We start from the raw sequence: 23,118 nt of genomic DNA, 5'->3' as shown, positions 1-23,118 counted from the left end.
GCACGTGACTCTCCCTATCCAACCAAAATGGCCTTTAACCATCGGAGAAACATTTAGGAAGATTAAAAAAATGACCCTATTGCCAACTCTCCTCATATGCTTAGCGTATGCAATGACGCAAGACGCGCGTAATTAGACACCCCCCTTCAATTCTCACTATTTAACCAGGTACAGCAAAGAAAAAACTTTTTAACTCCAGCATCACAATACCCCTTTTTTTCTCCTTGATTTAATACAATATATACATAGTACTGTTCCGGAAAAAACGACTTTCGCTCCATACGGCAATAATTCAACGGAATTGTGGGAAAAATACATAGAATTTTTTTTAAAAGAAAAAAGTATTAGTAGGTACTTCCTCCGTGACTCCGTCCCATAAAACACTAAGTATTAGATACGGCACATCCTAATACTATAAATCAACATATCTTTGTTTAGATTTATTATATTAAAATATGTCACATCCAGTTTTAGATTTTTTTTTTTTTTTTGACGGAGACAGTACGTGCGGTATGGTCAGACAGTCAGACTACCACGCAAGCAAAAGCAAGTAACCAAAACGATAAGATGAGATGAGAAGCGAGAGCTCCCGTGTTTTGTTTCGTCCGGAAACTCGAACGAGCCGTCGGAGGCACGCTTCCTCCAATGCGATCTCTTCTACTACGACCTATCCCCCGCCGTCCAAAGTGGATCGGACGGCTCACGTTCGACGCAGGCCGAGCCAAATACGTACTACGCGGTGGGGTTGCGTACGGGGCACCGCTATTATATGTCTCGTATACGTCGTGGCGGTAGCGGTGCAGCCCTGGCCGTCGGATCGGAGCCCCCGGACGGCCGCGATTTTATCGACATAGGTACATAAATGAACATGAAATATCTTGGTTGTCGGATGAGTATATTTGGTTAGGAGTGTGACGTGGACATGTTGTGTTGCTGAACCGTCGGAAGTCGCAATCCACGAAGATGACATTTTTCGTGTCTTTCTGACAGCAACCTTGAGGGGATCACTTGAACAAATTTCCTTCCAAAAAAATTATAATTATAGCATAATCATAATATAATTATATTGTAACTTGCATATCACTACAATATAACTTATATGTAACTTTTAAAAATCTCTCCATAAAACGCTATTTCGGTGAAACGGAAGTTGTAGAAACGAATCCTCCCACATGTGTGTGCGTTGGACTTTTTTCTTTCTTCACTTGCAAAAAATTTTGAAACAAATATAATATTTCAAAATTATGTGAAAGTTACGTACAAGTTACATTAATTATACCACGATTGTATTGTAATTATATCTGTCAAATTTTTAGGAGAAAATTTATCGATAAATATATAACAAAATTGTATGTTAATCATGTCTACAATTACTGAATTAAAAACAGCCAGGCTAGTCCTATAAGATACACAAACAAATCGCTTTCCAGTCATATAATCAGTCAAGAATTCAATATTCTCAACCTGGCAAGCCAATTAAGTGATCCAACTCCTACCGTACCCTACACTAAGGGGGTGTCTAGATGAGAGGCGTAAAGTTTTGACGTGTCACATTAAATATTATATAGGGTATCGTATGGGGTATTTGGGCACTAATAAAAAAACTAATTACATAATCCGTCAGTAATCCGCGAGACGAATTTATTAAGCCTAATTAATTCGTCATTAGCAAATGTTTACTGTAGCACCATATTGTCAAATCATTGAGCAATTAGGCTTAAAAGATTCGCCTAGCAAATTAGTCGTAATATGTATAATTAGTTATTTTTTTGCCTATATTTAATACTTCATGCAAATGTTAAACGTTCGATGTGACAGGGTGAAAAATTTTGAGGTGGGATCTAAATAGGGCGGAAAATGGTTTGGGATGTGTTTGGATGGTGGTCAAGGGTGGATGGGATTGGGCCATCCAGTTTTTTAGGATATGGCCATCCAGTTTTTTGTTTGGTTGGATAGATGGGATGAGCCAAGTTTTTGTTTGGTTGGATGGATAAAAGGTGGATATGGTGAGCCAATTTTTTGTTTAGTAGGATAGATGAGTGTTGTCATCACCTTTTGGATGGAAATGGTGAGAATACCTCCTACCTGGTATACTTTGGAAAATTGGATGGTTGCATGTACAAATAATCAAATGCATAACGTATTTGTTGTCTACCTTGAGAACAGAAAATTAAAATTAAACAAGATGCTCACGAGCATTCATGTTACTTGTCTGCATATTTGTCCATGGATCATGAACCCAAGACAATTTTTTTCAGAAATTTTTAACATGCATATGTGTTACCAGTTAGCACACATAACAGGAGGGGAGCACACACATACAACACGCCATATGCTCCCAGAAATGAAATATGCAAAAATATATCAATTAACCATCATCCAATGGAACCACCACATCTGAATTTTACCATCAACCATACATCCAATACAAGTGACTGGTTTAGGGACAAAAGTAGGCTAACACAAGCCTATTTACCATCTACCAAATGTCATCACACTTAATACTCATAGTTTAATGTCTAAGTATGCAAAAGAAGGTTGAATGCAGGCCTATTACCATCTAACAGATACCATCACACAATACTCATAGTTCATTGTCTGAGTATGCAAAAGAAGGTTGAACACAGGGCAACTACCAACAGCATCACACAACCATCACAACACAGTTCACCCATTAAAAGTGGTGGCAATATATCTTGCAACCCAAGTGACCTTGTGAGCAAATGCAAGGGTAACAAACACCCTTGCAGTTGGAGGATTGTCAACTAGATGTGCATGATAATGAGCAAGATGTGTATCTTCAAACCCTGGAATGCTATGCACACTCTCATACAGGTTATCGGGCAGCTCATTGTTAGATTTTGCAGCCTCTTTTCCAGCTTCAACTATTGCTCCAGCAAGCTTGTCACCAACAGATTTAAATGCGCCTATCAGCCCTTCCTCTTCAATTGCAGCAGCAGTCTTTGCTTTCTTGGGTTTGGATCATACCTTAAAATAAGGATCCCACCTTGGGTTCCCTAATATTTTTGAAGGAGTCGTTATTGAGGGTGGCCTTATTAATTCCTTTCTCAGCTCACCAACAGCATGAAGGACTAGGTTGAAATATCGGCTAACAGTTTCACCGGACCTATAAAAATTAGTGGCAACTACCCTATTTCTAACATTGTGCCCAATTGTATGTAAAAACATAGCCACTTGCTCTTCAACAGGCATATGTATAGTATCCACAAGCATGCCATGATCCCTAAAAAGTTTACAAAAACGGAAAAAAGGTGCTCTTTTAAGCCTTAGCATGTTCACACATATGGTATCGTTTTTCCAAATCTTGTCATTGAGATAATCAAATCTTTTCCTATCTCTTTCATCTATTGGCCCATAGGTAATTCCTTCTCTCCTTGCAACCCTTTTCCTTTTCTTATTTCTAGACTCGATAACCATAGCCATCATTGACAACAACATGTATGATGCAGCCGCATAAATCAGAAACTGTGTTCTGCTGTCCATCTACAATGCCGAAGTTTGACCAAATCAGGTCTACCACATTCATGCACACATATATTGAGTCATACAACATATAGCACTTAGATCTGAACAAAATATCACAAAACAACAACTATAGCACTCTATAATCATTCATGCCCATGCTTAGAAACTATTGTAGCACTCAGATCTGAACAAATCAATCCCCAAAAAACAAGAACAATGCTCAGATTTGTAGTATACCTTCAAACGAGGATGAATGCAAAGAGAGTGATGTTGTTTCTACTCGTCGCCGCAGCTGCCGCGTGGACTTGCCGCCGTGCCGCCTGCAGTCGCCGCCGCCCAACCTGGAGTCGCCGCTACCCCGCCTGGAGTCGCCGCCGCGCCGCCGGTTCCCTCCGCCCGCACCGCTAGAGGGCGAGCACCCGCGCCGCCGACACCTGCCGCCCGCCCCGCCTGCCGCTCGTCCCCGGCGCGGCCACCCGCTCCGCCGAACCACCCCGCCTGGTGCGCCGCCGAATGAGGGAGGAGAGCTAGGGTTTGCCACTGTGAACCGGTGAGAACAGAGGAGAAAAAAGAGAGAAAAGGATGGGAGGAGATGAGGGTACGCGACCACTTCACATGCGCAAGTCGTGCGCGGTCCTGGGCCGCCCCGTCCGGCCGAATCGGCCGGATGCACAGAGCCGGCATCTGGAGGGAATATTCCCTAGGGGGTGGCCATATCCCAGTACCGCCCACCATCCAAACACCTCTAAAGTTTGGGCGGCCATATCCTATCCCAGCCAATCCCTCCATCCAAACACATCCTTGACTTCGGAGTTCATACCTGTCCATGAACTGCCTGAGTGACATACTCACAGATGTTGAACACAACAGGAACTTCTGACAAGATGTTAATTTCTCGTCACGCCCTAATTAGTGTGCTTGACTACAAATCTACAATGAAGACTGTTTTTTTTTCTAATCTAAAGACTGCACGTTTTTGTGATAAACATGCTGGGTCAAAAAAAAAAAGAAGAAGATTAGAAGAGAACATCATAGCAACTTCCTTCAAAAAAGGACGAGACGAGACGAGACCAACAAGCAAGTCAAGTCCTCGTCAAGTCTGAGGAATTCAGATGGGAAGTTGTCATAAAACCCCAGAGAAGTTGTCATGAAACCCCGGCGAAACCACGCACTCCGCCACATGTGTGCTTTCAGATCATCACATGGCGCACGCCATGGTCCAGGAAGTCATGTTGAGGGCTTTCAGATTCCAAAAGTTTTCAGACTCCATCTGAGAAATTCAGTGTGAAATCCGTCCACTGACTAGCATATTTCCAACATTTTAGTTATTTTAAGGATGTGTTTAGTTCATGCCAAAATTGAAAGTTTGATTGAAATTGGAACGATGTGATGGAAAAGTTGGGAGTTTATGTGTGTAGAAAAGCTTTAATGTGATAGAAGAGTTGAAAATTTGAAGAAAAAGTTTAGAACTAAACAAGGCCTAAACCAAGGGAAAACACCGTCCAAAATGGTCAATTTACGATTCAACATTCCAAAAGGCATTCCAATTTCAACACCTGTAATAACACGGTCCATTTTGATGTACCACAGCACTGGACTCACATTTCCAGTAGCTGGGTCCAGTGCAGCTGAGCTTCCTCTCGGTGAGGTCAAGCCATGATTTACTACCGGTAATGTGAACGAAATAAACATGCACGGCAGGAACTCTTGTAGAGTTTTACAGATCAACTGATAGGGTAGTGCTAACAAGTTAACAATTATTGTTGGAACATATCATTGTTTGCATCATATCCAGCGCGTTGCCTTCGAGCAATCAGATTTTTCTCAAACTCCTTCAGGTAATCTAGGAGCAACACACAGGCGAAGAGAAGGAATCCACCGAAGTAGTTGCTGCCACCTCCACCACCTCCGCCGCCACCACCACCTTTGCCGAAACGAAATGGAGGGAAACCACCGCTCCCATCATCCAATTTTGGCCCCTGAGTTTTTCCTGAAAGTCACAGGACAGAAAGTGAAATTAAGCAATTGCGTTCCTGCCACCTATAGAACAAAATTCAATTAGAGGCAGATCTACCTTTGGGGTCAGATCGTTTGACGGTTGCAGTTGAAGATTTCCGCTGAGCACTTTGGGTCTGAGTGGCGTTGCATCTTACGCTCTGTTGTCAATACCGTTCGCACAAAAAAGCAGTCAATGAGAAGATCTGACAGTGAAGTATGCAGATAAGCAAGCTAGCATTTTTCCCTTTCATCAGTTTTGAAGTTCAGTAACTGGAGGTAAAGCATCATGAATAATTCAGAATATATATTAATCATTTTGATTCGCCATGTACCAAGGATAATATTGCTTCTTTTAGAACTACTATTAAGAGAAAACTGCATCCATACCACCAGAGTTTCAGTGGTCCCAATAAATATCATCAAAACATTTTCATTCCCTGTCATGCTTTGTTCCTATTTCGGTTTTGACTTCTTTTTTTTTACCACACAGAATGACTGCAATACCCATTGCTTGCTCTGTTGTTCATCATGGAGGTGACACAACTTGGCTTGGCTGCTCAATCTACCGTGCTAAGAAGGAAGCAAGAAACCAGGAAAAGCATGTTCTTGTGATATTGATCTCATCAGGCTCCACCTAGGACCTGTGTCAACATCTGCACAACCCCATGTTGAGGCCACCTGGCAGTGCGGTCCTCAGCCTGGTTGTATATGCATCCACAGCCAATGCGCTCAGCCCAGCAACACTGCTGACTGCTCACACACACCTTCATGGTGAGGCCACTCAAAGGTGGGGGGTCTCGGCCAGGCTGCGGACGCTCTGATGATCTTATCAGGCTCCACCTAGGACCTGTGTCAACATCTGCACAACCCCATGTTGAGGCCACCTGGCAGTGCGGTCCTCAGCCTGGTTGTATATGCATCCACAGCCAATGCGCTCAGCCCAGCAACACTGCTGACTGCTCACACACACCTTCATGGTGAGGCCACTCAGAGGTGGGGGGTCTCGGCCAGGCTGCGGACGCTCTGATGCCTTGACCGCCCACATCCCTTTGCTCCACTGACTGGTTGCCCACCTGGCCACCTCCAGCGCCATCCACTACACTAATGATGCCACCGGAAACTGCTACTACAGGCTGCTGGGGAGATGTGAGGTTTGGTAGGGCAGCAATTCAATATTCACGGAAGGACAAAATCAATAAATCACCCTTATCTAGCACCGTTACCTTCTAATGTAACAGGAGAGGGTTTTTTTGAATTTTTAAACCAACTTGCTGTTATATATTGGAGGTGAAATGTTTTGATAGTATTTATTACCAACCATCAAAATCTTAGTGGTACTGATGCAATTATCCTACTAATAAACTATTCAAAGCACCTTATTTTTAAAGGTATGCACATGCCATGAGATATGCACCTATTGAGCACTATGATTTAATGATTAGTACTAGCTAGGAAGGGTATAACCAATAACCCAATCAAGCATGGTAAATTCCTTATCTGCTGTATTTTGAACTAAACCATTTTAACAGGCATATTTCATAGTAATTACTCCTAATTCAAATTTTCTGTAGAACCTATAATAGTATATAATTAAAAGAGGGTGATACGGGCCAATTTGGTTATTGATCAAATGTCTTAATGTCATGAACTCATAATAAGTTAACCAAACAGTAAACACTAAATTTGTTTGTAGGGATTGAACACTCAATTTTGTTTATAGGAAGATAGAGGTAGACATGAATCTATGAAATATTCCAACTTACTCTTAATACTGCTTTCGCAGACACTTCCCTTTTAAATGAGATGCAGCTAGCTTGAGATGTCTGAAATTGCGAACCTGCCCAGAGCAAGGTGAATATAAATAAGCCTTCTTCAATAGGGAACATAATGGAAAATTAGTACACAGTGAAAGTGTGAAACATTGTTTGGCAAAAGAGGATCAACAAGAACCTGATCAGACGAGCACTAATGATGTGATTTCGACCCTAATTCCCAAACCACATGTTATGTGAACTTATGATTTGGAAAATGAAATAGTTTACCAATTTCCATAAAGAACCCTCTTAAACATAAACACAAGGGTGGTCTAAAAAAGGAATGTGTAAAAACATCCATGACTTGTTTAAAGTTTAAACAGACTCACCATGGGAGGCACAGGCACATATGTCTCTTTGAACTTGAAACTGAGTCATGGTGGATTCATATAGCAAAAAGACCAGGCAGACAGGTAATAATCGGGCTACTTGTCATATTTGTATATTACTAGAAAAAATGCCCGTGCGTTGCAACGGGTAAAAATATTTTTCAGATTGCTATACATTTTACTCTTTGCTTTTAGACCAAAAGCTTATTCCCTTATTTCTTTCTTCCTTTTCTTCCTTTTTAGTTCCAGCCTAGACCGCCACCTCCCTTTACTTGGCCTGCTTCTCTTTGACCTAACCCATAGCATGCTTCTCTTCGACCTAACCCATAAGTGGAGTTGTAGTTATGGCTCGCATAGCTGACTGTCGTCTTCAACCTCCAGAAAACGGTGAAAACATCTCATGTCCATACAATGCCAGAAACGGTCCTCCCATCAATTCCGATCGAATCTTTCTCAATCTTGGTTGATGGCTTTTATACAGTCGATCTGCTCTTTCCGTTTTTATCCAAATCGGAGCGAATCGGCAAAACTCGGGATAAAAACGGTGACTTTTAAATAGAGATTAAATCCGTTGAATTAAAACAGAGTTGAAAGAGAAAATCATGGGAAGATGAAGGAGTAGTGGGGAATCGATTTTTCAATCAATTGGAAAATAAGGCGAAAAAAATAAAAACCGAAAAAAAGGCGAATAAAAAAAGAAAAAGAAGGCAAAAAGGACAGAAAAAGAAAGGAAAAACCGGTGAAAAAAAGACGGAAGAAAACGGAAAAGAAAAGAAGAAAGAAAAAAACGGCGAAAAAGAAGAAAAAAGAAGACAGACGGATGGGAAAACGGAAAAGAAAAAGGAAAGAAAAAAAACAGTGAAAAGGGAAAAAAAAATACGGACGAAAAAAACCGCGCGGGGTGAAGATGTGACTATTGGAAAAATACCAATCTTTTAATTAGTTAAGATACTATATTGCATAGTCCAAATGGATGCTAACATATCTAAATTTTCTTAGTGCACTATTATGACATCAAAATTGAGAGCAAGTCAACAAACACAGATGAATTTAAGAAATAATAAGGTATTACAGATTCTCAATCCATGGATTTAACTGTCGCACAGTTCGACGCCAAGAAAATAGCGCCAAATACACGTAGTAACAACGGGAAAGGGAGAGTTGTACATTGTGAAATCTTGAAACAATATTGAGGACAGCAATTCATGAATTGCTCTATGAAGCAAATTTATAAATGTTTAAAGCCAATTATTTACCTCCAAATCTCCTAGTTGATGCATGAGTGGTTACAGCCCCTGGCAGTGAGCATGTGACAAGTGTTGACATTGAGGGTGCTTTTAATAAGACCTACAATCGAGCAACATAACATTATCACATATGAAAAGAAATGAAATGCCATGCCAAATGATTGCGAAATGAAATGACTATTTACTAGAGTGCATAAATACATGGCATCTTAAACCTGGTTTGTCTGCTTGAAAAACAACACAGTATGCTCAGGGATAATGTTATCATATGTATAAAAATAATACAGTATTGCTTTCTTTCACCTAAGTCACAACACAGGTTTGATAAGTATGATACTTGTCATACAACTCCGATATCACCATAGTGCTTTTAAAAGTGTAGTCGAGATCACACCCCATGCTCAACGCCTCAATCGTCCCGACACCCGTTAGTTTTAAACAATTGGGCAGCTAACAATCATCAAGATGATGGATTTTATCCAACAGATAGTGTTAACCCCCATAAGTATTAAAAAAAAAACCTACTCCCTCCGTTTCACAATGTAAGTCATTCTAGTATTTTCCACATTCATATTAATGCTAATGAATACATATAAATCTATCTAGATTCATTAGCATCAATATGAATGTGGGAAATGTTAGAATGACTTAAATTGTGAAACGGAGGAAGTAGAACAGTAACCATGATCCCCAATTTTTAACAATGCTAACCACTGCCGTCAACACGATCCTGTTTTTGCAGGGTTCTCCAGGGAGCACGGTTCAGGAAAATTTCCCAATAACCAAAAAAATTGACCACGAAGGGGATTAGCATGACCTTTGTACAGGTTACCCCCAAAACAAAGAACCGCTGCGGCAGATTAAACCCTATTCTCCAAACTAAAATCACAAATTACTTCCCCCCACCTAAGTATCGCAAACCACGTCTTTATCAAACTCTCCAACAGGCAGGATGACATGCCCACGGGATGAAATCATGAAATCTCTAATAACCCTTGACCCCTTACTCACCTAGGGACCAACCAACCACGCGACGATTCGGCGGCCACCTTTCCGCGCCTCGCCCCCCACAAGATCGCGTTGGGGGATCGGATCGGCCGGCCTGGGGTGGCGCGAGGGTGGATCCTGCTGCTGAGGGCGCCGCCGCCGCCGCCGCCGCCTGGGAGGAAAGGGAGGAGAGGAGGAAGGCGATGGGAGAGAGGAGGAAAGCCTCGTCGTAGGCGGCGGCGAAGGAGGAGGCGTGCCGTGTGTCTCGCAGGGAAGAAGGAGGGGAAAAATAATGCAGTCCTTCACCGATCTGTGGGACCCCTCTCCTCTGGCGGACACGTGGCGGAACTAGAGAGAATTCAATACTCCTGTTATAGTGAAACGGGATGAAGTTTTTCAGATATACTACAAACGAGAAAAAACAATTTATATAATAAAGAACATAAAAAATATATATTGTTCCATAAACGATTGGCTGCGTTCTTTTATATTATATTGGAAGAAAAGATTCCTCATTTTTCATATACACGAAACGGTTAAATGGTGTGTTTTTATTAAAAAAAATCTATTGAAAAATTGATTAAAAATTTATACTAATCTGTTTTCCAACTGATGACCTCAATATTTTTTCTCCACCTTCTCATACATACCCTGAATACTCCTACATCCGTTTCAAATTAGTAGTCGCTTTGACGTTTTTCTCGTAACATTTGACCATTCGTCTTATTTAAAAAAAATTGCAAATATAAAAACGGATAAGTCATGTTAAAATACTTTTGATAATAAAGCAAATCACAAAAAAAAATAATTTCATAATTTTTTGAATAAGACCAATAACTAAAGGGACAATTTCGTTTCTACCCTCACTTTTATCTCTAATATTGATTTTACCCCTACTTATTAGGGTTTTTGTTTTTGCTCCCACTTTTTTTAACCAAACAATCCGTTTACCCCTGTTTTGGATGTAAGTTAGTGGGACCGAGTAGATGGCAGTAAAAAACTAGAGAAGTAAAGGAAATAAATATTTTTCGAATTTGTGTTTTACCTTTTTACCCCTAGCAAATATCTACTAACATAGGAGAGAGTCTTCACGATTCCTCTTTCTTCTCGCGATTCTACCAAGCGGCGGCGACAGCTAGGGTGCAGCTCCTCCCACCGGCGAGCAGGGGAAGGGTAGGCGGCGGGGAGCGGCGGCTAGGCGGTGGGGAGCGGGTGGCTGCCTGGCGGCGGGGAGCGAGCGGCGGGGAGAGGGCTAGGCGGCGGCGGCCGAGAGGGTGCTGGCCGAACGGTGGCTTCGCTTCCAGCTCCGGCGTTCGGAGGCGGCGCTGCCGCTGCATCATCTGCCGACGCCGGCAACAAGGCGCCACCGCGGTGCAGGCTGGAGACGGACGAGGTGCTCAAGCTCCTCGTGCTGATCGGCAGGCCAAGCCAGGGAAGAAGAAGGGCAGTGCCAGCAGGCCAGCTGCCGTCGAGTTCGGGCCATTCGCGCCGCCCAAGCTGGTCATCTCCGGCCGGCAGCTGGGCTTCAGCCAGTTCGCCGGCTCGTCCTCCCAGCCGTTCGAGGTGACGCCTACCACCCCAGATGTTCCTGACAACAGCAAGAATAAGAAACGAGGTTGAACCAAACAAGCTGCAGCTTGCTGCTCCAACCACATCAGCTTATTACCAAATCTTTACTCCTGTTGGGAAGAATGGCACAATAATCTTGATTTACTTCACCCTTATTATGCGTTTATATGTAAACTGGAGGATAATTGGGGGCAAAAACACAATAAGTGAATAAATATGGGAGATGGGTATAAATGTCCTTTTGATAAAAAAGTTAACACCGTTAACTGCTCCATCCAAAATAGGGGAAAAAGATTGTTCGATTAAAAAGTGGGGGCAAAAACGAAAACCCTAAAAAGTAGGGGTAAAATCAATATTGGAGATGAAAGTGAGGGCATAAACGAAATTAGCCCATAACCAAAAGTTATAGACAAAAACTCAAAGAGACAAGTATTTTGGGACGGAGGTAGTACTACATAGATAAGTTCTCCCGACTAGGGGTGCAAGTGGGTTTGTCCGTGAACCCGCTTATAGGCAAAATTAGTATATAACCCACAGGTTTGACCAGCGGGATTACCTATTAATTTGATCTATAAATAGGTTCATGGATCAACCCACTTGCATATCTAGATATGGCAAACCAAACCATGACGCCAAAACCCATGAATTATCATTTATTTGACCTATGAGTGAACTCGCTGGTCGGCCCACTTGCATCCCTACTCCCAACATGTAAACGTGAGGGTAAAAAGTCACGCCAGAAAAAAAAAAGGAAAATGCGTAGAGTTCCGAACTACTCAGGGGCTGCTTGGATCGGGGACTAAAATTTTAGTTCCTGTCACATCGGATGTTTGGACACTAATTAGAAGTATTAAATGTAGACTAATGGCAAAACTCATTCCATAACTCTGGATTAATTCACGAGACGAATCTAATGAGCTTAATTAATCCATAATTAGCCATTATAATGTTACAGTAAACATATGCTAATTATGGATTAATTAGGCTTAAAAAATTTATCTTGCAAATTAGTTTAGTTTTATAATTAGTCTATAATACTCTAAATTAGCGTCCAACCACCCAAAAGATCCAAACAAACCACCTTAATGAATCACAATGAGAAAAATAGTATAAGTAGATCGATTGAAGAAAATGAAGAAGAATAGAAACGGCTACATCCGGGCGGCCTGCTTCGAGGTTGGGGGCGAGTGGATCTAATAAGGCGACGAAGCTCTGGGACTCATCTCCAGGTTCCAGCTATACAGGTCTTCGGGGGTGAGAGCGGCACTCATCTCCCGGAAGCTACTGCCGCACAAGCACAGCCTACTCGCCCGCCCGCCGGAGCATGCGGAAGGATGTCGAGGACCGACTGCGTTGGTTCGAGAATGAGCACGCATCAAAACTAGCCAAATACTCTCTCCGTCCTAAAATAAATGCAGAAACTACACTAGTTTCTGTGTACAAATTTGACCGTCCGTCTTATTTGAAATTTTTTTTTATGATTACTCCCTCCGGTCTTGAATTTGTTACGTTTTGGGGCTGGGTTGTTTGGCTTCAAAAGCTTGACGCTTTGGCCTCCCCAACTTTAGACTAGTATATTCCTGCGCATGCTTACAAACCGCATTAATAGATGTTGATGCATTGTAATTAATATGGGCAAAACAAGAAATAAACACCTTAATTATTCACTCCTTTGTATCTGAAATCATGTCCAAAACATCAACAAATAGAGAACCGAGGGAGTAGTATTTTTACTGTTATTATATTATAAAACATGAATAGTACTTTATATGTGACTTATGTTTTTTAGATTTTTCAAAAATAATTCAAATAAGACGAACGGTCAAAGTTCGACACGGACACTCATGGCTGCGCTTATTTTGGGACGGAGGTAGTATTAGGTTTCTTAGGATGGAACCAACCAACCTAAATTAATATCCTAAATTAAACTCATGGCTACCCAATATTTTTCACCCTGTCACATCAAATGTTAGAACACATGTATGAAAGTATTAAATATATGCTAAAAAATAACTAATTACACAGATTGCGACTAATTGGCGTGGCGAATTTTTTAAGCCTAATTGCTCCATGATTTAACAATGTGGTGCTACAATAAACATTTGCTAATGATGGATTAACTATGCTTAATAAATTCATCTCACTATTTACTGACGGATTCTGTAATTAGTTTTTTTATTAATACCCGAATACCCCCATGCGACACCCTATATAATACTTGATGTGACACACCAAAACTTTACACCCTTGGATCTAAGTACCCCTTAATTATTCTTCTAGTACGTGTATTCATAGCGATGAGCGTGCGCGTGTTGTGAGCGTCTGTGTTTATGTTTGTACTGTGGTACTATCAAAATCATAATACTAACATGTTATGTACGGGAAACTCTCACCAATAATTTTCTAGTGTGTCCATAACGCACTAATTTTCTAACCGCGCCGTTTTCTCCACTGCTGCACATCGCGGCATCTCACCGTGGGACGGCTTGAGCCCACAATGCAGTTGTCCTCGGCGGCCGCCACTACCATCTTCGACAAGCAGTGCTATTTACACTGGGACCAAACAATATATGTAATTTTAATATAATTATAAATTTTGATGTCTTTACTTTATGAAAAAAAATCCCGATGCTACAAAATATTTCTGCTCTTACAAACTTTGCACAAATCTTTTAAAAGCTACTATTCCATCCATCCAAAAACTCAAGCTTTTTAAATAGTGCTAAGCTAAATATTTTTAACTTTAATTATTAAAAATGAAAAAAAATAAAATATATCAATAACAATAAGAATAATATCACAATTTCATTAGATATTATTTAACAAACTACTCTATCTGTCCCAAAATATAATATTAAAATCTGGACAGGAGTGTCAAGATTCATAACACTAGCATATATTATCCGATTCTAAGTTGTTATATTTTAGCATAGAGATAGTATCATAAATTCATAATATGTGATAGCTCTTTGTATTTATAGCAATTTATTTTTATAAATATTATTCTTAAAATAACATCTCGAAGATCATACCAGAATAAAAAAATAATTATATTTTAGGATGAAGTGATAACAGAAAATTTAAAATTTTAAACGATCAATTAATTTAGGATGAAGTGATAACAGAAAATTTAAAATTTTAAACGATCAGTTAATTTAAGGGAAATGGTAGTATAATTTGGAAAAAAAATTGTAAGTATAATTTGGAAACGGAGGCAAAGGGTGGATGGCTAAACCCCCAAACCCCCGAACAGCCAAACCCTTCCCCACCTTGTAATCCTCGCTGAAATTTTTACATTTTGGTCCTTTTTGAAAACTTATTTTATAAATAGACCTCTGGGAAAACTTAAACCGGAAATGGTCCTTTTTGGGGCGCCAGAGTGGCTGGCGCCGTACCCCAACATGGTGGTGCCAGCCACACTGGCACCGTGCCCGTGCCACCGTGGCACTAGGGCTGTCGTGGAGATGCTGACTGGGCAAAAAGGGGGCCGCCAGCCACACTGGCGCCGCCCCTCATACCACGGCGCCAGCAAGGCTGGCGCGCCCCTTCTCTGTGGGCCGACCCCTTAAACCCCGTGGGCCCCACCACCTTTGTCCTCCCCACTCCCATTTTCGCCCAAGCACCAGCCCGAGCTGAGCAGCAGCAGCTCTCCCCCTCTCTCTCCCCCTCACTTCCCCACCTCAAATCCACTCCATTTGAACTCGTTTTTCGCGGGATTTTTTATGGAAATCGAAGAGAAAGGTAGACTCCTCCATTCCCCCCTCTTTTGTTTTCGTTTTTATTGGTTGAATTTGTAGATCGAAGGGTAACCCTAGAACCCCTTTTTTGCCCAAATTTGTGATTTTTAGCATTTGTTCTTGGGATTTACTTGTTGTAGTGCTACATGTTTGCAATGTACTCATTGGTGTCACGATTTTTTTAACCATATATGTGGTAATGTTAATTTTTGGATTGTTTGGTTGGATGGATGGATGAAAAATTAGGGTTGAGGCATGAAAGTAATTTTAATTTGATGGACTTGATGCTATAGCCTATAGGTTAAACTTTTAACCATTAATTATATGAAGGGGAGAAAATTTTGGTTGCATTATAGAAATTGATTATAGTTAATTAGAACTAGGTTGGGTTGTATGACGGAGTATTTGTAATATTTCGATGTATAATGCACTAGTAAACTTGTTGATAGTTGTAGGTGGATTAAATATTTTTTTTGGAGCAGTAGCTTTGGGACAAATTAAGTTATGCATTGGTTATAATATGTCGATTTGGACTACGTTTAGGAATGAAGATTTGATTTTTGTTGCAAAGTTACATTTGATTTTTTGGTGTAGATGGATAGACTTGTTCGTATTTACTACGGTGGTAGAGTCGTAGAACCTTATGTTGGTGCACATGTTGAGTTTGAGGATATGTCATTGAAGACCATTTTGTTTCCCACCCACCCAACTCTAGATGAACTAAGGTCACGAGTGAAAGAAGTTCTTGGATGGACCGAGGATAATGTGGAGATTCGTTTTTATGGGAGATACGATGTTGGTCAAGGGCATAAGTATGTATTAAATGTGATAGGTCAGTTGGAATGGAAAGTTTACTTTGATTTGGTAAAGTCTCGGTTTAGATCTCTAGAGGTGTTTGCATCAAAGTTGGTACGTACCGTAGAAAATTTGGATCTAAACAAATCTCCTTCTTATCATTACATTGAGAAGAATTTTGTGACATATTCTTCTTGTCGTGGAGGGGGTGCAAGTAAGACTGAGTTGGTACGAGAAGACTTGGAGAGGGAAGGAGATAAGAAGAGACCTTTGCTTGGAAATGATTTAGGGGAGGCAGGATCATCAAAGAGACATTGCGGTAGTGATGATGTGGATGCAGCGAGGGAGATGAAAAGGGAGTTAGTACAAGAGGGGCTTGATCTAAGTGAACATTTGTCGGAGAGTGTGCATTGGTCGTCGTACGGAGGCAACCCTGAATACCCGACGCAAGTAGCAAGCCAATATGTGAATCCAGATGATTACTTTGATGTCGAATTGAGTGGTGGTCACGATTCTCTCAGTAGAAGTCAATAGAGAGGAGATTGACGAGGAGGCAAGTGTTGAGCAATATAATGTTGAATTTGCTGAAGACTCTGATGATGACCGTCCATTCCCTCCACTAACTAACAATGACAAGTTAGCATTAGAGGAATGTCGTGCGTTTGAGAAGGTGTTTGGGAGGAAGCCGAACATTCCTGAGTTTAGGGACCTAACACATGCCCATGGTGCAATACTAGATGGCGGCATCAACCTAGATCAGTTGCCAGAACCATTCCAGGTGGATGGTCTCAGAAAGGGTTTAGAGTTCCCATCCATGGTTGCATTGAAGCTATGGCTCTAGGAGTACGCCATCGTGCACCATCGTCCATACCGTGTTGTCAATTCTGCCGCAAATAGGAGGTACACTGTTAAATGTGAAAACCCACGGTGCAAATGGAAGGTCTATGCAACTAAGAGGTCTAGTGGCACGTGGAGGATATCACGGGTTGGTAAGGAACATAGTTGTGCTATTGCCGAAGGTTCAGGGAGCCACCGGTAGCTGACATCTAAGTTCATAGCAAATATGTTATGCAATGCCATAAAACTGCAACCTACACTCTCTGCTTCTGCGTTAGCTTTGTATATATTTGAGGTTTTCCAATATAGGGTGAAGTGTGGCAAGGTTTGGAGGGCACGAGATGAGGCTATGAAGCTCATTTACAGTGAATGGGGTGAAGCGTACGTCCGTTTGCCCACTTTGCTGCAAGCCATTAAGCAGAGAAATCCCAGTATGGTCTACCACATCGATACTCATCCTGATAGGGTTGTCAACGTTGATGGAGTGACCAAGAAAATTTTTATGCGTGCATTCTGGTGCTTTGGTCCTTCCATTGAGGCTTTTAAGCATTGCAGGCCAGTACTAGCTATAGATGCAACCTTCCTAACTGGGAAATACGGTGGTGCCTTGATGACTGCATTATCAGCTGATGCGGAGGACCAACTTGTACCTTTAGCTTTTGCCTTGGTGGAGAAAGAAAATTCACGAGACTAGTGCTGGTTTATCGATCTTATCCGACGGGTTGTGGTTGGGCCGCATAGGGAGGTTTGTATTATCTCAGATCGACATGCTGATATAATGAATGCCATGAGGACTCCTGTTCCAGGATTGCCACCGGTTCACCACCGATGGTGCATGAGGCACTTCAGTGCTAATTTCCACAAGGCCGGTGCGGACAAGCATCAGACAAAAGAGCTCCTAAGGATATGTCAGATTGACGAGAAGTGGATATTTGAGAGGGATGTTGAGGCACTAAGGCAGCGTATTCCCGAAGGTCCTCGTAAATGGCTTGAAGATGAGTTGTTGGATAAAGATAAGTGGTCTCGTCTATATGATAGAAATGGCCGCCGGTGGGGTTACATGACAACCAACATGGCCGAACAGTTCAATAGCGTGCTAGTTGGTGTTCGTAAGCTTCCAGTGACGGCCATAGTATCATTTACGTTCATGAAGTGCAATGATTCCTTTGTGAACAGACATGATGAAGCAGTGAAGCGAGTCTAGTTAGGGGAGCGTTGGTCCACCAGGTTGCTAGTAAGATGAAGGTACAAAAAAGTAAGGCGAACAAACACACTTCAAGGTGTTTCGATAAGCAGAAAAAGACATACGAGGTCACAGAGAGGGGTGGTATAACGCGTGGTGGTGTTAGATTCGGTGCAAGAGCCTTCAAAGTTGAAGATGAGGGGAACTCATGTTCTTGCCAAAGGCCATTGCTCTACCATATGCCTTGCTCACATCTTATCCACGTTTATCTAATTCATGCAATTGATGAGGAATCTCCCAACCGAATGCCGTATCAGTTCTCTTCAAGAGTCGTTGTGAACACATGGGCAAGTCGCTTTGAGCCATACCTCGACCCCACACAGTGGCCACCGTACAATGGTGAAGAATTTGTTGCTGACCCAAATTTGAAGATTAAAACAAGAGGGAAGAGGAGATCGAAGCGATTCAAGAACGAAATGGACTCGGGTCTTGGTGGTTCTGGAAGGAAACCACCTTCATGTGTTCAACTTGATGCTGTGCCGGTGCAAAATAGATGCTCGTTGTGTCACCAAGAGGGTCACAAGAAACCTAAGTGTCCTAAGCGTCCAAAAAAGAAGAAGTCCAAAAAAAATAGAAGTGTTAGGGTAAATATTTTGTTTTCCTACTTAAGTCAATGCATGTTTTATTCTTGTCTATTTAATGTCTATTTATTTATTTTGGATTATCGCAAACATTTTCTTTTAATATATGTCATATTGGTAACTAACGGTGAATTTATTACTTTTTCATGTAGGATGGCCGAGGAGGGACAACCGCCGACTTACCCAGCCTTGGAGGCGTACTACGAGGCCCATCATCACGGGGCTGCGATCGAGGCGGGGAGGGTATGAATCGGCATTGATTCACTTGTACATAAGTATCGGTAGCGTGTGTTTGACATTATATTAACTAATTGATTTACAATTGCTAATGCAGGTACTTCAACCGCTCCGAGTTAGAGCTCATGCCCCCCCCAGTGTTCGACGATAGGTACATCCCGTACCTAAGGGCGGTCGGGTTGCTCGGGGTGGCCTTGGTCGTGAGCAGAGGAATGCCAGTGTTCAACGCTCCTGCGTTGACAGCACTTGTGGACAGATGGAGGTCTGAGACACACAGCTTCCACCTCCCCAGTGGTGAGATGACCATCACTCTACAGGATGTGGCTATGATCTTGGCCCTCCCATTACGGGGGCATGCCGTGACGGGTAGGACAGAGAATCCTGGATGGCGTGCACAAGTGGAGCAGCTGTTTGGCATTCCACTGAACATTGAAGAAGCAGAATGGAATACCCCTGTCTTGGCTGAGTCAGACCTTCTCACATCTTGATGACGACGCTGAGCCATGGCGTGTTGAGTGTTATGCCCGTGCATACATTTTGCACTTGTTGGGAGGGGTTCTGTTTCCTGATGCTGGGGGTGACATTGCTTCGGTGATATGGATTCCTTTGGTCGCCAACCTTGGTGATTTGGGCCGTTTCAGTTAGGGCTCAGCAGTGTTGGCGTGGACATATAGACAGCTCTGTGAGGCCTGTTGTCGTCAGGCACCATCATCCAACATGAGTGGTTGTGTGCTATTGATTCAGCTGTGGATGTGGTTAAGACTACCGGTTGGAAGGCCTAAGTGGAGGCAAAGCTTCACTCCTTAGCCCTACAATGAGCTAGACATGGAGAAGACAGTGGCCTACCTTTTTGAGAGTACTGCCACTGCACATGCTCACCGGGATGTGGCATACAAGCATTATGTCAATGAGATGGACTGCTTACAGCCTCAACATGTAAGTACTTCCAATATCACTTCTAGTTAGACATTTACTTCTTTAATTGAGATACTAACCAATGACATCTCTTCAACTTTTGCAGATTGAGTGGTTACCATACCACACAAATGAGGCTTCAAGCCTGACCCTGAACTCGATGTGCAATCGAGACTCTGACTACTTCATGTACCAGTGCCCATTGATTTGTTTCTGGGCAGTTGAGTACCACCTTCCGCACTGTGTCATGCGACAGTTTGGGAAGAAACAAGACTGGCCGATTGAGGACATCTCAACTGGAGTTGAATTACACAAGTAAATATTTCTTATCTTTGTTTGCTTTCATTGTCAATGTTCAATTTTGTACCATTTAACCCTTGTCGATGCTCACTATTGTTTCATCACCTTCCACTTGTCTAGGTATGACAGGGTGAGAACAAAGAAGGTGAAAGACTGAGGGCTAGAGCATAACAGATACATTGATGAATGGAGGACAACCGGAAGGAATGACAGGTACATCGAAACTATACACCAAAATCATCTTTTCTCAGAGTACCTTTGTTGGCTGCATAGGACATATAGACTGTTCCTCCGCCCTACTTGGACGGAAGCCGACATAGAGGATGACCGCGACTCTGATGAGGGGCGGAATCCCTATGATGTCCGGACTAGAGTTGGATATCAAATGGAGCACGCCCCACTTAGAGACAGAGTCGTAAGTTTTCTTGCATTTGTCAAAGTTATTTCCATTTGCACCCTAGACCCTAACATATATCTTCTCACGCTTTCAGTCGAGAGAGCTCCTCAGGAGTGTGAATGAAATGGGGCATGCCCTCCAAGCTCCGAGGGGTGGTGAGGACACGGAGAACACACTCCGCAATGTTTTAGAGGTAAAATTTATTTAGCACTTTTCATTACTTGAGTTATGCCTAACAAACTTCTTTTTTTTTTTGAAATGCAGAAAGTTCGTCAAAGGTGCTGGAAACTTGCAGCAAGATTAGGTTGCAGGTCGGTTGGATTGGACGGCGTGTACCAACCGCGGAGACTACCACCACCACTACCTCAATCCGCGCGTCCAAGTACCGCTCGACACTCCATCAGGATAGAAGAGCGTGAAGAAGTTCGTGGCTCGTCGTCGTCACATATTCCGCAAGAGAGGGGAAAGGGGAAGGCGCTGGCTCCACCTAGCGACGACGATGACGATGACGACGAGGAGGATGAAGACTACGTCGCACCAGACGCTGAGGAGATAGACATGTCGCAGCTTCCCGACGCGCCTCAGGGGACGCAACCCACGCAATACAACTTGCGATCCACTCGGGCAGCGAAAAAGAGGTAAAATGAGCTTACCATTCTCAAATGTTATTTGATTTCCCTCATTTTGTTTTTAAAATGTTTTAAACATTGGATTTTCAAATGTAGGTACACTCCAGGCTCGCAAGCTATTCGGCGTCAACAGAAGAAGTGATTTGTATGAAGTTAATCTATTTGTTGGTAGTATGACATATGTGGTGCAATATGTGATATAAAATGTGATGGACTATGTGAGGACTATGTGATGGACTTTTGACATTGTTTCATGTGTGGAATATAGGATGGACTTTTGGCATTGTTTGATGTGTCAAATATGTGATGGACTTTTGGCATTGTTTGATGTGTGGAATATGTGATGGATTTTTGGCATTGTTTGATGTGTGGAATATGTGATGGATTATGTGAGGACTATGTGATGGACTTTTGGCATTGTGGTTTGTGCAATTAGAACTTGTTTTAGTCTGTATGAAACTGTGAATTGTGATTTGAATTGCGAACTGTGAATTTGTACATTTGTGCAATATGGATCTTCAATTTGCAGGGAGGCAGAGGGCGGCGCCAACCACCCTGGCGCCGCGGTTGGGGAGCGCGGCGCCAGCCAGTGCCGCGAGGCAGAAGGGTTTCGGGGTGGGGGGAGGGCGGCGCCAGCCACCTTGGCGTCGTGGTCCATGAGGGCGGCGCCAGCCACCCTGGCGCCGTGGTCCATTAGGGCGGCGCCAGCCGAGGCCCGGAGGCAGAAGGGTTTCGGGCGGGGGAGGAGGGCGGCGCCAGCCACCCTGGCGCCGTGGTCCATTAGGGCGGCGCCAGCCGAGGCCCGGAGGCAGAAGGGTTTCGGGCGGGGGAGGAGGGCGGCGCCAGCCACCCTGGCGCCGCGGTCTGGGGGGCGCCAGCCGTTGCCTGGAGGCAGAACAGCCTTGGCGAAAATTTTTTTTGGGGGAGGGAGAAAGTTGGTGGGGCCCGCAGAGGAGGGGCGCGCCAGCCATGCTGGCGCCGTGGTATGAGGGGCGGCGCCACTCTGGCTGGCGCCCCCCTTCTTCCCAGTGAGCACCTCCACGACAGCCCTAGTGCCACGGTGGCACGGGCACGGCGCCAGTGTGGCTGGCGCCGCCATGTTGGGGTACGGCGCCAGCCACTCTGGCGCCCCAAAAAGGACCATTCCCCGTTTTAAGTTTTTCCAGGGGTCCATTTGTAAAATAAGTTTTCAAAAAGGACCAATAATTTTCTAGTGTGTCCATAACGCACTAATTTTCTAACCTTAAATCATCATCGCCGTTTTCTCCACTGCTGCACATCGCGGCATCTCACCGTGGGATGGCTTGAGCCCACAATGCAGTTGTCCTCGACGGCCGCCACTTACCATCTTCGACAAGCAGTGCTATTTACACTGGGACCAAATAATATATGTAATTTTAATATAATTATAAATTTTGATGTCATATTTACTTTATGAAAAAAAATCCCGATGCTACAAAATATTTCTGCTCTTACAAACTTTGCACAAATCTTTTAAAAGCTACTATTCCATCCATCCAAAAACTCAAGCTTTTTAAATAGTGCTAAGCTAAATATTTTTAACTTTAATTGTTAAAAATGAAAAAAAATAAAATATATCAATAACAATAAGAATAATATCACAATTTCATTAGATTTATTATTTAACAAACTACTCTATCTATCCCAAAATATAATATTAAAATCTGGACAGGAGTGTCAAGATTCATAACACTAGCATATATTATCCGATTCTAAGTTGTTATATTTTAGCACGGAGATAGTATCATAAATTCATAATATGTGATAGCTCTTTGTATTTATAGCAATTTATTTTTATAAATATTATTCTTAAAATAACATCTCGAAGATCATACCAGAATAAAAAAATAATTATATTTTAGGATGAAGTGATAGCAGAAAATTTAAAATTTTAAAGGATCAATTAACTTAAGAGAAATGGTAGTATAATTTGGAAAAAAAAATTGTAAGTATAATTTGGAAACGGAGGCAAAGGGTGGATGGCTAAACCCCCAAA

At 42.5% G+C, this 23,118-nt stretch overlaps 1 protein-coding gene across 1 annotated transcript; it reads right to left on the bottom strand.

Moving 5' to 3' along the window:
• Positions 1-4,994: 4,994 nt before the first annotated feature.
• On the bottom strand, positions 4,995-10,131 carry LOC127764531 (protein FERTILITY RESTORER RF2, mitochondrial). The gene is made up of 5 exons (XM_052289419.1): positions 9,886-10,131; positions 8,884-8,974; positions 7,248-7,321; positions 5,561-5,642; positions 4,995-5,476 (listed from the first exon to the last, which is right to left on the bottom strand). The coding sequence occupies exons 2-5, from the start codon at positions 8,951-8,953 to the stop codon at positions 5,244-5,246; spliced, it is 459 nt and encodes a 152-aa protein (XP_052145379.1). The 5' UTR covers positions 8,954-8,974; positions 9,886-10,131; the 3' UTR covers positions 4,995-5,243.
• Positions 10,132-23,118: the final 12,987 nt, after the last annotated feature.

The sequence above is a fragment of the Oryza glaberrima genome, chromosome 2 (assembly GCF_000147395.1).
Source record: "Oryza glaberrima chromosome 2, OglaRS2, whole genome shotgun sequence".
Taxonomy (NCBI): Eukaryota; Viridiplantae; Streptophyta; class Magnoliopsida; order Poales; family Poaceae; genus Oryza; species Oryza glaberrima.
The sequence above is the reverse complement of the archived record's forward strand: the minus strand, read 5'-3'. Positions and strand labels throughout refer to the sequence as shown.